Source organism: Camellia sinensis, chromosome 5 (assembly GCF_055761805.1).
Source record: "Camellia sinensis isolate YWXY chromosome 5, ASM5576180v1, whole genome shotgun sequence".
Lineage (NCBI taxonomy): Eukaryota > Viridiplantae > Streptophyta > Magnoliopsida > Ericales > Theaceae > Camellia > Camellia sinensis.
In genome coordinates this window covers 149,529,281-149,544,935 of record NC_138965.1, presented here as the reverse complement: position 1 = coordinate 149,544,935, position 15,655 = coordinate 149,529,281, and the positions used below count along the sequence as shown (strand labels likewise).

General features: G+C 36.0%; 2 protein-coding genes across 2 annotated transcripts; both read right to left on the bottom strand.

The window, feature by feature from the left end:
• Positions 1-961: 961 nt before the first annotated feature.
• LOC114311561 (phragmoplastin DRP1B-like) lies at positions 962-5,246 on the bottom strand. Its single transcript, XM_082872214.1, has 8 exons — positions 5,238-5,246; positions 4,887-4,967; positions 4,411-4,474; positions 4,184-4,288; positions 3,796-3,927; positions 3,280-3,330; positions 3,149-3,210; positions 962-1,252 (listed from the first exon to the last, which is right to left on the bottom strand). Exons 1-8 carry the CDS (start codon positions 5,244-5,246, stop codon positions 1,217-1,219), a joined length of 540 nt encoding a protein of 179 aa, XP_082728340.1. The 3' UTR covers positions 962-1,216.
• Positions 5,247-6,813: 1,567 nt separating this feature from the next.
• MEE50 (ARM repeat superfamily protein) lies at positions 6,814-14,711 on the bottom strand. Its single transcript, XM_028257698.2, has 3 exons — positions 14,423-14,711; positions 8,114-8,745; positions 6,814-7,985 (listed from the first exon to the last, which is right to left on the bottom strand). Exons 2-3 carry the CDS (start codon positions 8,715-8,717, stop codon positions 7,105-7,107), a joined length of 1,485 nt encoding a protein of 494 aa, XP_028113499.2. The 5' UTR covers positions 8,718-8,745; positions 14,423-14,711; the 3' UTR covers positions 6,814-7,104.
• Between the last annotated feature and the right edge of the window lie 944 nt (positions 14,712-15,655).

Below are 15,655 nucleotides of genomic sequence, written 5' to 3'. Positions count from 1 at the left end.
AATTGATATTTACCCCACCAGGAAAAGAACATTAAACTAGATATATCTTGAAGAGATTACGAATATAAAATAACAAAATTAAGTAAAATAAAATTCCTAAAATCTCATCTACATCACCAACACAGGAGATTCTATGTTGCAATTCCACACATGGGTTATTCTAACTTTACTATGCAAAGTTGATTCCAATTTCTAAATGCAAAACCCATAGAATCATATATTTTTGACAAAATAAAGACCATTACCTGGAAATGTCAATAACCAAAGAAAAGAAAAGACTCCAAAACTGAGTAACACACGTAACAGACGACCACCAAAAGACAATAAAAAAGACTCTTCCTACTACAGGAAAGTGGAGTTTTAGCAGTGTTTTTAAAACGTCTCTAAAAGCTTGAAAAATGCCATAAAAAGTTACAGCGACGTTTAATATGTTCGTCGCTGATACAGCCACCGCAATAGCTTTGCAACGTTTGAAAAACGTCGCTAAAAGTATTAGACAACGTTTTTTAAAACGCCGCAAAATCTTTGACATTTGTTCAACTTCCGTCACAAACTAACGGATGACGTCATAATGACCCCATTTAGTTGCGTTTTTTAAAAAACGTCACTTTTTCTTTTCCTTTCTTTTCTTTTCTTTTTTTTTCAAAACCAGAATACCATACATAAATGAAGAGCAGTTTGGCCTCCTAAAGAATTTCTGTAATTTGAATGTCATCTTCCAATCAAAGAACATAAAACTAAAGGCTACATTCCTGTTCTCAAAATTTCATCATGCAGAAAAATAAAATATGTCAGGTCACATGTAAGAGTAGTGTGCATCAAATACACACATATAAGAAGCACCTTTTCCAATAGTCATGTGCTTGGCGAGGCTCCCTCTTAGGGGTTGTTTGGGATAACCTAAATAAGTGTATTTTTTTTCTTTTTATGAAAAAATGTGCAGAAAAGTAGAGAGGTGATGTGATGGAAAAAAATAAAAAGATAAAAATATAGATTATTTGAGGTATGCCAAACTTGGCCTTATTAGCCATCAATAGAGATGCAACTACATCAACCTGTCACTAATATGGGACCCAAACATAAGTTTTCCATCTCATCCCCTCCCCCAGCTTTCAATCTTTTCCCAAAACAACTCAAAAACTCCTAAGACAATGCTTTAATTGTTGCTCCAAAAGAGAATTTCTCCAGTGGCCTTTTTTCATTGAGTTTGTCATATCTACTTCTTCTTCTTTCCTTTCTTTGATATGTGAACCTGCATTTGACAAGAACAAATAACATGAATAAGCCCAAATAATCATATAGCAGGTTCACTCATTAAGCCCAAATAATCACCCGCCTCCAGACCCTCACATCTGAGATTCGAGAGAGAGAGAGAGACAGAGAGAAAGAGAGGTACAAAAATTCTTAATAACTTCAATTATACCAAAATCTAATAAAATTCATACACCAACACTATGTATATATAAGGCTAACGAATAAAAATAAATAGATATACTCAAAATAACTCATGAACAGATTTAAACTCCTAAATAACTCAAACTCCCAATTATTGCTGCCTTATCGATCTTCATCAATTCTCCCCACTAAGAAGAACTCCCATCTGGAGATTAAAGAGAAAGATAACACCCAAATTATTCAGAATTAAAGTATCAAAGTTTGTCCTTAAAAATTGGAGTGGCATCAGTAATGAACCCAGAGCATATTATTCTTATATTTCAAATCAATAATGAACGCAACACCATTCCAATTAGAAAAACTTCAATCACTTCCAATTCCTTTGAAACCAAAAATAAATAAATAAACTAAAATAAAATAAACTTGAATTTTAAATTTTTCTTCTAAAAAAAAAAAAACCCACTCAAAACGCCCTAAACTCCTTGACATAAACTTAAACCAAATTGAATTTTACTCAAATATTTACAAAATCAAGAAATTCTCAAATCTATATTCAAACTTAAATTCTAAACTAAGGCCTCAAATTTTCCACTCTGCCATTAGTTAAGTTTTTACAATACAGATTCAAGTAGCTCCCTTCTTTTTATGATTGAAAATAAAGAGCAAATCCCAAGTAATATTGCAATTCTAACAGCATATATATATATAACAGTACAAACAAAAAACAGAGAGAGAGAGAGATTTAGCAACCACAGCTAAAATATATATAATGTGTAGTAAAAATTCAGAAACCACTTTAAATTTGTGTCTATGAGCATCATTACTCAAAATAAACTAGAGGTCTTTTGCCAAAACACATCAGGAAGTGGAACCAAAACCACAAGGACCATAATATGACCAATGTTAGTCAGGCTAAATCTAGTGTTCTAGAGTAAAGATTGAATTCATTAATAGTGCAATTTTTATCACTGTTATATGTACTTCAAATTAGACTAGTCGCACTAATGGACAATAAACACATAAGCTTTACAAGGAAGTGTAAATCATGATATATGATTCCATCTAGGCACGATAAGTATTTATACTGTCTTTAGATCATTGATTCCTTTCTTGTTCAACCTTAGTCAAGAATTGAATTATGTCTTATCTTAAAAATTTCACGTGGATGTAAACAAGCCATAAAACACAGATTGCAGAACAGAAATGATATAGCAATATACATGTACCAGTTTCTGCAATTAGAACAAGTGCCTCTTTTGTAGGAAACCCACAAACTGCTGGAGTTGGATGAAGGGAAGACAATACCTCAAACTGGTAACAAAGCAAACTCGTGCAAGAGAAACTAAGCAACTAGACATTCATTATCAACATATGAGTCAAATAATTATATATATACACACCCACATATAAAACAACATGAATGTTCACAATATATTAGTTCAGGAAGACAATTTTAGGTGGTTACGTAACAAGTTTCCGATACAGAAGAATGTACAGATAGAATTCTGAACTGGAAATCTTATTTATTAAAATAAAAGCTAAACTTAATTACTTGACATGTTGAACTTTACCAAGATCATAAACAGTAAATTTTCACATTATTGCTACAACTTTTGAGCTTCACTAAATTCTCTTGGAGAATTGCAGTGTTTCCCAAAACATACACAAGAGATTCAGAAAAATCTAAATAATATTTTCATTGAGTTAGGTAATCCCCATAAGCAAACAAAATCAGAATTTGAATAGTAATTACCTTCTCAATATAGGACCGAACCATATTCTCAATGTCTTGCACAATGCTTTCAGATTGGCCATCTACAATGATCAAAACAATCAGAATAATAACAAGAAAAGATGTGCAAACATTGAGATTTGCTATCTCACCAATAGCTACTTTTGTAAGCCCAAGAAGATCAATCAGTGTCAGGTTCACAACTGCAAAGCCACACAAACATAATAATGAAATGAAGAAATTACAGATACCACATTTAGCAACTAAAAGAAAATCCAAGGTAAATGCCACATTCTGTGCAAGAGAATAAGGGAAAGAAGAGCAAAGCAAAAGGGAGGTTTTGATGCGCACACTGCACAGTCATTTGATAACTATGAAAGGAGAGATAATAGCTTAGAAGTGCATAACAATTTGTTAAAGCCCTAACTTCAATATCAAACAAATTTAGTAAGTGGAGCACAACTTTTAATAACCAACTATTTATTTAGTCCAAATTGTGAATCAGAAAACAGGGTTGACAAAAGCTTAATACCAAAATCAAGCTAAGTCTTGTGTGCCAGTCAGGTGTGATTGACCAACATGTAAACAAACTTCATTTTAATAAATCAAGGGGAAAAAGTCAAGTGCAGAAAGAGTAAGATAGTGTGGCAAGCAATGCTCTTTCTCACCATTGGGGGAATATAAACTAAGATAAATTGGAACAGTTGAAATTTGTTTTGAACGGCTAGTCGCTTGATCAGTCTCATCAGCAATCTCCTTCCTCACAGCAGCAGCACAAGATACAACCAAGGATTTAGCATCTGAGATCTAAAAGATAGAAAATCAATGGTACATATACAAGATCAGAACTACCAGATAAATGCATATCAATCATTAGGACTAAATCTAGACAAAGATGATATACTGACTGGCATTAGCTTGAAATCCCTCTTGCTAAAATCAAGGTAAACACTAAATACAAGGCTATGTAACAAGAGAAAAAGAATAGTCATGACTGGGTAGCAACAACACAAGTCATTTTCCAAAAAAATATCACTTCTGCGACAAGAAATATACCAAAATCAGTAAACTTCTTTTTTGCAAGGTGAATGAATTCTGCATATTCTCTTCCTTCATCAATCCTATGAAGTTGTAGGACAAGAGGACATCTGGTAACAATTCCTACATATAATAGTTTCAAATTATTTCTAGAGTTCAAAGGATTTTATAAGTTAATGAAAATCTTAAATTATATATACTACAACCATGTTATAACATTAGAAAAAATGTGGAAGCATTATTACCAGATCCACGAGGCAAAAAGTCCTTTCCAATAACACTCTTCAACACTGAAGATTTCCCAGAGCTCTACAAATCATTAAAGAGATGGGATGATAAATGTACAACATATGAAAGACAAGATGAAATAATAATTAATGTGCAAGAACCCTCTATTGGCATCTTGAGGCCATTTGTCAAAGAAAAATGCTAGGGACCCCAAATATTTTATTAAATGTTCTACCAAGGCAAATCTCAAACTTTTCAGATCCAAGGCCACAAGCACTGCAACCAAAAAATTCACTAAAAGCAGCAACAAAACCCTAACATCTTCTCACCAATAAGTCCATATCAATGAAGAACATCAAACGAATCACTCATACATGACAAGAGAAGAGTTAGAACATAGCAGATCTGATAAAACAGAGCAAAGAAGAAGAAGCGCAAAAAAAAAAGCTTAATCTTGCCATGTAGAGAGAATGAAAACAGAGGCAAAAAGGACTCTCTCGAGGATCTTGGTCCTTCTTCCCTCCTCGGTCTCGTAACCCCGTCGATTTGTGCAACTCAACTGAACCATCTTCCTCTGCAAAATCATCAAAATTAGAATCAAGAAAAACAAAAAACCGTCAAGAAATTTCAACCAAATCGATGCAAGAATCGATGGATTTAGAGTTAGATCTGAACAAGTAGTCAGAATCAACCCAGGTGAATCTCTCAAGGAGCATGAGGAGACAGAGAAAACCCTAGATCTAGGAAGGAGAGAGAAAACGATAGACAGAAAGAGAAATTGAGGATAACGCTGTGGAACACGTGTTCATAAGAGGATAACGCGTGTCTTTTAATCTTACTTTACCTCTTCCATAGCGTTTTTCAGAAAAACGTTGTCTAAAAAACGTGGTTATAACCAGTTTTTGTTGTAGTGTCCAGAGTGGTCATTAGAAATTAGTCAATGCTCAAGTACATGAAAATAACTGATCACACAAAAAAAAATGCAGTTAGTTACCTACTAAGTGAAAAGAGCACGCCAATGTGGTGGTCAAGAATGGAAAGGCTGTATCTTACAGCACAGGAGGGCGCAAAGTTAAATTATTGTACTAGCCCAAAGAAGCACAATGTTTTTCAGTGCCAGAGTACCTCAACGAACAACTATTGCCCATGAAAAGCAAAACCATCAAAATGTCAAGCTTCTTTTCAACACAACTCCCAAACAAAATTCAGAGGTGGCAGCAACAACATTAAGATCTATTTGACCTTACAAATGTGTCAAAGAGATGCTTCAAGATTGAATGTGATCCACAAATTTGAAGAAAAGCAGCAAAACTGAAGGGTCATCAGCATCTCTATGGTCAATGGGTATTCTAATCAGATGAGAGCTGGATGAGGATTCTACCCTGTTCATTCTCCATCAAGTTTCAGTGCCCATTCACTAGCAGACTCAGAGAGAGAACGCCCAATTATCATCAGTTACACAAAGGTGACATGGAAAAGCTAGACATAAACAAGATTTTCATTATAAACCAAACCAAACCAAACCAAGCCTTAAGATTTTCATGTGTCACATAAAACCTCAACAAATGATGTGTGGTGCACATTAAATTTGGATTAAACAGAATTATAGAAACAAAAGGAATGTCAAAAAAACAAAATAATAACAGATTAATTAACTTTCACAGTTTAGGAATGCAACAGCAACTATTAGTCTTTGTTATACTTACAATATGCTGCAAACAATCAAACAAGAAAGAAATACATGATTCCACACAATGGCCTCAACAGACGCTGGCATAGATCAAGTATAATGAACATTTTCTCACATCACCGGGACAATATCTTAAAACACCATAAAAAATAAACAAATCACAATCATTCTACCTCATCCTAATGATTACAATCACTTCAACTAACCATTAAGGAACCAAAATAATGCCAGTAAAATTCAATAACAAACTTTCCAGTAAAGTTCAATAACACATGTAATGAACTAGTGATAGATATGCGATCAATGCTAACCATTCATTGTAATTAACTTTGTGCTAAATATGGGGTCAATGCTTACTTCCAATTTCAACCATTCATTCAGGTTTCTATGTCCTTTCTTCGAAATATATTTTAACCCTTCCCTTTTTCTTTTTCTTTATTTTTTTTTTGCTTTATTTTGCAAAAAGAAACAAAATATGCAACTAAAAATGCATTCAAATGCAAAAGTTGCACATTAACACAATGTCCAAAACAGGTACAATAAACCCAGCAGGAAAGATTTAATTATCATGCCATGTGGTTTCCTGGGCCAATTTCCTCATATCTGCTACATATGCAAGGGGTAATTTGGGATGTACAATACAAAAAATATCAATCCATATGGTCTTCCGATAGCAAGAAATGAAGGTAACAACAAAACCAAAATTATACTGCTAGAAACTAAGCATAAATGGGGAATAGAGATGCAACTGAATTTTACTTAGAACATTAAAGTCTTAAAAATATTCTTTCGAGTCTCTTAGGACCACAATGAATAATATAACATGACTCGATGAGTATCTCATATGGTACAGGAGCTTCTTTAGTACCTTTTTCCCTCAATCTTCCAGGGAAAAAAAAAAAAATTGATGCCTTCATGCAGTGAACTGTTTAAAAACTATTTGTCAAGTTCAACCGAAGTTCCCAAGAATCAAGGTCATCAGCTCCATGAAAGCCAATTCTGATTCAGGACAGGGATATCTTCATGATACATTTACAAGCTTTGCGCGTCGAGTTTTCTCATCCACCTCTACTCTGAGACCAAGTCCAGAAATTTCAGGAACATCAACAGACCCCTGAAGCTGCAATTCAGCAACCAACTGTTGGTTTTCTTCATTCCCTTCCAATAAATTTCTCACTGACCAAATGCCCCACTCTCTCAAGAATGGGTTATCTTCATCAGTAACGCACTGTTGCAATAGCAAAAGCACAGCATTTCTCTGTCTAATTTCATCTTGAACATGCCTTCTCTGATATGCACAGTTACCGATGATTCCAACAATATCACACCGAAATCCTTTGTAAGGACAGGGCTTTGATGAATTTGAAGTTGTTCCTTCTTGGCCCTCGCTTTGTTTCATTGCTTTTTTAATTATTGTTGGAGGCTCAAGATCACGAAGCAAACATAAAAGCAATTCCAAAAGTCCCGACGACAATAATGAATTAACAACATCCACAGACCCATCCTCCCTAGAGCCTCCTCCTACACCATCATGGGCACATATATCTCTCAAAATGGTGAGTGAATATCCAATAACATCAACAACAACAGATCCTGTTGGTAGACCAGACTTCCCTCTAGACACACGATCAACAGCCCCAACAACTCGTTTCAATATTCCAAGAACAGACAAAGCAAAATCATTGGAAATGGATATTTCGCCAAGTCGCTCATTCAAGATTTCTGATACGATATTCAACAGAAACGCTTGTTCCGACACAACAGCATCATCCCTAAAGTTGACATCTTGAATGTTTTCAAAAGTGCCAACTGGGGATAATCTACGGAACAATGGGGGAAATTGATTTTCTTCTAAGCAGATTCTTGATAAAAGTAATTTAATCCAATCTTCTCCAAAGCCAACTAGCAAGAACAAAAACAGAAAATTAAAATGGACTACAGTTAGTAAGGCCCCCAAACTAGAAACATGAAAATCAAATTTGGGGTCTGAATAAAGACTATGCAAAAGTGTACACAAATTCAAAATTTACCTATTGAAGCAGCCCGTACAATTTCCACCATGATAGGCAAACCTTGATCTCCACAAACCTCATCAATCAGTCCATTACTTCCATCACAACATGTATAAATAACCATACACAAAGGATCACAAGTCTCCCTTCTCCGCATACTAGCAATCTCAACAAACTTAAGTGGAAAGAGCTTATACCAAATAGCACGCTGATGTTTTTCTCCGGCCAATGAAACATTTGCTAGAACTTGCAACCCCATACGAATCAACCCATAATCTAAATCCAATTCTCTAACTGAATCCAATACAGTCAATACAATTCCTACTCCATTATATTCAACAAACGAGTTCTGGTTGGTTAATTCACCCGCACATAGGTTTCTTAATAGCTTCAGACACAACAAGAGAATGCGACTAGAAGAAGGGTAAGACAGAATTTGACAGAGCTGTAGGACCGTAGGGAGGATGTTTTTTGAAGCAAGGTCCAAGCGACCATCTGGGTTTCTAGAAGCTTCTATTAAAATTTCTAAAGCTTTCTCTGGGGTTGATGAGTTTGAAGCAATCAACAATGGCTGAAAAATATTTTCCGGTACGGAGTGTACTGATGATGAATTACCATCCATTAAAAAAGCAGGAAAAATGAAGACCAACCTAACAAACAGAAAGCAGAATAGAAATGCAGCAACAGTTAGTTCAATTCAAAACCAGTTTTGGCATTGAAAATTTTCCAGAGCAAGGATAGTTCTGACAATCAAGTTCCAAAATTTAAGCAGCCATAACATAAGAAATCATAAAACAATTAAAAGAAAAGAAATGGCAATCATTCAAATTCAGATTAACACAAGATTCATGTACATTCATAATTATACTATCTTATCATGAAATATGATCTGAAAATGTACCCCCATGCTTTTCATTTTTTGCTGGCTAAAGTACAAAAATAGTACACTCTTTATTTTATCTAATTGTTTTAGCTATTGTATTCTCCAACCACACTCTTTATTTCCGCTAATTATTCAAACTAACTTAACCAATTTTTAAAACAAAAAATACTGATTGCTGATATTTTACTAATATAAATTTGCAATAAAATTTCTTTAACATGTTTTAAAGTATACATGTTTAAGAAATAATATTTTTTTTTTTTTTAACAAATTCAACCATTAATAAGTGGCTGCCCACGACCCAAAGCATATCCACAAGAGATGACATTTTACTTGAAATAAAAATTTCACAATTGAGATTTTCCTTATATATTGTGCTAAACCGATACATGAAATTCTTGATGATATTGAGAATCAATAACATTTTTGTGCTCAAAGTCTCTAAACTCCAACGGATTCTATTGATGTTTTGTTTCTCTTCTTTTAGTTGTGATGAATAAAAGACTTCCACAACAGAACAAGAAGTCCAAGGATTAGTGCACACAAAGGACAATGGCCTTTCAAGGCTCAAGAAGATTAAAAGATTTGGAGAGCTTCAGAAAGGAACACCTGCTATTTATACATCTCAAGGAAGACATCACACACTAAACTCAAAGTCAACCAATGGAGACTGGCAACAAACAATAGAAAACCCAAAACCAACTAATGAGTACCTAGCAATTGGACGGTATCGAGTTCTACATTAATATTAGCAATATGGCAGCAATCAAGAAGCTAATAGGTTGAACACCAAAGCATATTTTAAAATTTGCAAGAAAGGATTTAACACTACCAGCAAGGATGTTAGAATTTACCATCACCTACCACCACTACCACCTCACCTACTCCACTAAACCTAACCCACTACACCACTACCACCTCACCTACTCCACTAAACCTAACCCACTACACCACTATCACCATCCACTACACACCATCCACTACACCTACATCTATATAAGGAACCATTTGTAATAGATAGAAAATGTATCAATAAATCAATCAATATATCAATCAATAATAATACATACAATTTATTCTCTCTCTTTCTCTATACATTATTTCTTACATGGTATCAGAGCTGGTTTAAAACCTAGTATTTTCGCTTCCCCGGCGGGCGACAACCTCACCTTAGCCGCCCGCCGGGCCTCAACCTATTCCGCTGATAAAATCAACAAAGATTTGTGCAACTGTAGTCATGTGTGAGGCTGATGGAGAAGAATTCTTCACCTCATATGACGAGACAGTCTGGAACTGGAAACACTGCAACATTCTGCTCTGGAATTCTGCAGCAGCTAGATTATAGCTTGGTTGAGTGCCAAGCTTTGGTTCTTCCACCCACTCTTGAACTTGCCCAGCAAAGTGTGAAGGTTCATGCTTGTGTTGGAGGGACTAGTGTGCGCGAAGATCAGCGCATTCTCTCCAGTGGGGTTCATGTTGTTCTTGGTACTCCTGGTCGTGTGTTTGACATGTTGCGGAGACAATCACTTCGCCCTGTTTACATCAAAATGTTTGTCTTGGATGAAGCTGATGAAATGCTGTCACGAGGTTTTTAAAAATCAGATCTATGATATTTTCCAGTTGCTGCCACCCAAAATCCAGGTTGGGGTGTTCTCAGTTGCTGCCACCCAAAATCCAGGTTGGGGTGTTCTCTGCCACAATGCCACCAGAGGCTCTTGAAATCACCAGGAAATTCATGAATAAGCCTGGAAAGAGAAAAAGCTCATGCTAGGATTTGCGAAGTGATTCGCTGCAGGAATTTTGGCTTTGGATGAAACCCTTACCATACTCCACTCATTCTCTCCAACTGTTCTAACTTTTTATTTTTATTATTATTATTATTATATCAAATAATCAATGCACTCATGTTCCCCACTAACAGTGTCCACTTTTGACGCAAACCATTTTCAATCCATCATTTCTCCTTCACCTTTTGCACCCCACTCACCGACTCTCTCTCCACTTTATCACATGGGTTTGTCCCTCTCTCTCCTCCATTTGATTTCAAAAATCACTTATTTTTATTTATTTTTTCCAAGTCACTTTTCCTCTTTTTTAAATACCCCACTTTATTTTGAAACAATCGCACTGATGTTTTTCATATAATCCATCTATAAATATTTTTTATCTATTTTCTTTCTCCCTTGTTTTCTTTCATTTTATTTTTATTTTTTCAACAAAACACTCCAAAAAGAAAAAAAAAAAAAAAAAAAAAAAAAAAAAAAAAAAAAAAAACAACAACAACAACAACAACAACAACAACAACAACAACATTTTACAAACTTGTCATTTCTTCATGCCGGGGATCAACCCCGATCAGCATTTTACACCATAAAAAAATAAAAATAAAAATAAAAAATAAAAATAAAAAAACACAAAACACAACCAACACAAATCGGAACAGTGGGATTTTTCTTCTCGCCTATTCCGCCGGTCTTTTCTTCTTGCCTCCGTCCTGGGCGGCCCTTGCCGGTGTTGCCTCCGTGTTTCCCACTCCACTGGGCATGATCACTACTCCCTGCTCCTCCACTGCAGCATATGGCAGCCCTCCAAATCGGAACATCACGGTGGCCTTCCGCTTCAGCTCCTTATTTTCTGCTTTCAGCACACTTATCTCTGCTCGCGCATCCTTATACATGCGTTGGAGCAGAGCCAGCTGGGAGTTTAACTGTTGCACCTCATTTGTCCTGCTCTGCAGCCGGTGCGACAAGTTTGTGACTGCCGTCATCGTCTCCACACAGGACTTCAAAGTATACTGATTGGCTTCAATGTCCGTTTGCACTGCCATTTTTTGCTCCACCGACCGCATCGGAAAGTTCAACGGAGCAAACACAGAGGTGTTTGGTTGAGGTTCACTGGCCACCGCACCAGTTACTTCTCTTGTGGGCTCGTTCAGTTCTGGAAAGAGCGTGAGCAGACCACGGGACGAGGAGGCCATGTTTTGGGTAGCTGGACGGGAAGAAGAGGCCATGTTGCTGAGTGTTTCAGAGACGGGTTGGTTACAGAATATTACAGAGTTTCTCTCTCAGGCAAGGTTAAGCGTTTTTCAGAAGATTTTAGCAGGTTTTCTGCCTCAGCCTCCGCATTGATTTATATAAAACATGACGACGAGGCCGACACGCGCACTGTCGATCACGTGCATCACCGCGTGTCTGGCGCGCCTTTTGATGGCACGTCTTTTGATGGCACGCCTTTTTATGGATTGGGCACGCCTTTTTGATGGCACGCCTTTTGATAGATTGGGCACACCTTTTGAGGGTGCGACTTTACAAGGGTCCGACAAGACTCTGTAAACTGTCCCGACATTGATTCCGGTTAGCTCCTTCATGGGTCCGACAAGACTCTGTAAACTGTCCCGACATAGATTCCGGTTAGTTTCTACAAGGGTCCGACAAGACTCTGTAAACTGTCCCGACATTGATTCCGGTTAGCTCATTTATGGGTCCGACAAGACTCTGTAAACTGTCCCGACATAGATTCTGGTTAGTTTCTACAAGGGTCCGACAAGACTCTGTAAACTGTCCCGACATTGATTCCGGTTAGCTCCTTTATGGGTCCGACAAGACTCTGTAAACTGTCCCGACATTGATTCCGGTTAGTTTCTACAAGGGTCCAGCAAGACTCCGTAAACTGTCACAACAACTGTCACAACATTGTCTGCTACAACGGTCCGACATGACCCCATAAACTGTCTTCTACAACGGTCCAACATGACCCCCTAAACTGTCTTCTACATCGGTCTGACACCGCCATCCAGTGTCCTCTACAACGTTATGACACCCCCATACAGTGTCCTCTACAACGTTATGACACCACCATCCAGTGTCTTCACCAACGGTCTGACACGACCATACAGTGTCTCCTATTCTTTTTTTTATGTATTTTCTTGTTTTGTTCCTCTCTTCAAACTCAAGTTGGTTAGTTTCTATCCTCCTTGAGTTTGCGGGGGGCTGTTAGAATTTACCATCACCTACCACCACTACCACCTCACCTACTCCACTAAACCTAACCCACTACACCACTACCACCTCACCTACTCCACTAAACCTAACCCACTACACCACTATCACCATCCACTACACACCATCCACTACACCTACATCTATATAAGGAACCATTTGTAATAGACAGAAAATGTATCAATAAATCAATCAATATATCAATCAATAATAATACATACAATTTATTCTCTCTCTTTCTCTATACATTATTTCTTACAATATATTACTACATTTTTTCAATTATTAGAATTGCAAATTGAAACATTATGGTAGTGTTGATATGCATGTGACTTTATTATATTAAAAAATATCAGATTTGATATAACTATCACAGCTAATGAGAGTATAACTAACTAATGAGAGTATATGTGTACATATAACTACCACAGCAACTTACATAGCTTTCCAGATGTAATATGAGGACTAATCATAATGTAGTTAAGTCTTAGTTGGTTTCTAATCTAGTCACTAGTAGCAGGGGAGAAGAGTTTATTGTACTAGTATGGTGGCAGGAGATGGAAATTGAACATGTTTCTAGTTATGATCATTGGAAGCAACAGTTCAATTGTATTTTACACCTTTGCTGTATTTGTTTATCTATATTTATGTTATGTGCTGGAAATTGAACCATTTTAGTATTACCTTGCAGATAATTTTTTTAATATGTAAATGATGGATATTTGGTCCTTCTAATTCAAACAAACTTGAAGTACCTGCATTTTGCAATTTTACTTGGTATTTTATATGGCAAATGCTACAAATTCTGATAGTCTCATAAACACTCACAAGGTTAGGCCTAAACTAAATATGCAAATTGTTTTCTCTCTGAAGATCATTGAGAAGTGTCATGCACAAAAAATTAAAGGTTAGAAAAATGGTTGCTGACTATATAATGCAAATCTTTGTTTCTGTGGCATTTAAGCAAACACCATATGCTCAATTTTATCACCACCACCCAGAACAAACAAGCTCTTTAAACATATTAGCATCCTTTTTCTCTATACTAGTCATCTTCAATCTCCAAAGATTAACCAACTTGTGTATATATCCCAATAATAGCATACGATTCAGAGGCTCTAACAGGTTTTGGCTCTATGAAACCTACAAGGAAAGTTTGATTATACAGATGGCCCTAAATCCTTCTCCAGGATAAACAGCAATCATATTGGAGGGTGACACCACAAGCTCCAACAGCTCCATATATAACACTGATTTGTTACAAATTCCATATCTCAGATCTCTCACACTAATTTCTATTAGCTTATTTCAAACATATCAATTAGTTGTGGCAAAAATTGTGTAACCTCCCCAGACAAAAAACAAAGAGACCAAGGAGATTTGAGAGAGACAGAGAGATTGATCTGAGAGACAGAGAGAGATTGATCTGAGAGAGAGCGAGAGTACCTGAGATGGAAGACGGCAACGGAACGCAGGGAGTCGGCGACGGAAGGCGGTGACGCGAGGAGGCGAAAGGCCGGCGACGCAATATGCTGGTAATGGGCTGTGGAGGCTACGGGAAGCAGAATTTGTGGGAAATGATTTCGCGGGTTTCAATACAATTTGCAGAGGGCTCAGTCCGTGCTCTTCATATGTAGCCAGCGGAGCGGGGAAGACTGATGGTAAGAGCGTCTCCAAAGGGGTAGTTAGAGGAGGATTGTCAGGTATTTTAGTTCATATGGTCATGTTTTGATTCACTGATCTTAATAATTTTATTAAATTAATATGGTATTAACTATCTCACTCTTATCTTATTATTAATAATTTTATAAATTTGTTGGATTAATTATTCATTAGATTAATAATTCTAAATTAAAATGTCAAAACAAACCTAGGATGATTGGGTCCATAAATTAATAATCTCAATCCATGCTTTAATCTTTCCAATCAAACATAATTTCGAGTTTCAATGCATTAGTTATTGGGTTAGTTACTTTAATATTTTTTTTTTTTTTGGTTGGTTACAATCGAAAAGTCTCCACGCTCTCTAAAATAATTATGTAGGTATATATTTTAAATTTTTATATATTTATATTTTAGATTTGAGATTTTATATATTATATATATACATATGTGTATGTAACAATTTTATATGTTCTTTCAATTTTATTTGATAAATTACGGAATAACTTATTTTGTATTTTGTATTTTTTTCTCTCTTCATTATCCAGGTTTTGTATGTTTGTATGGGCAAATTTATTATTATTGTAAATTTATATTAGTAAAATATCGACAATTAATATTTTTTTATTTTAAAAATTAATTAAGTTAGTTTAAAGGGCGAATTATACTAATAGTCCTTATAGTTTAGGGTTTGTGTCACTTTGGTCCCTGATTTTTTAATTGTGACACATTTAACCTTAAATTTTGAATCTTGTTCCAAATAAGAACAACTTTGAATCTTGTCCCAAGTAGCTAGTCATGTGAGGGTTGAAATAGCCTTGATGGCAACTTTGACAAATTACACTTATATACCATGGTCCCTAAGAAACCTCTCAATCCTTCTCTCTCTCTATATATATATATATGCACACTTCTCTCCCCTCAATTTACACATTTTCAGCCATGCACTAGAGGAGTGAGAGAGAGTGATCTTGGAAAACAGAGAGAGAGAGAGAGAAAGAAGAGAAGAAGAAAAAG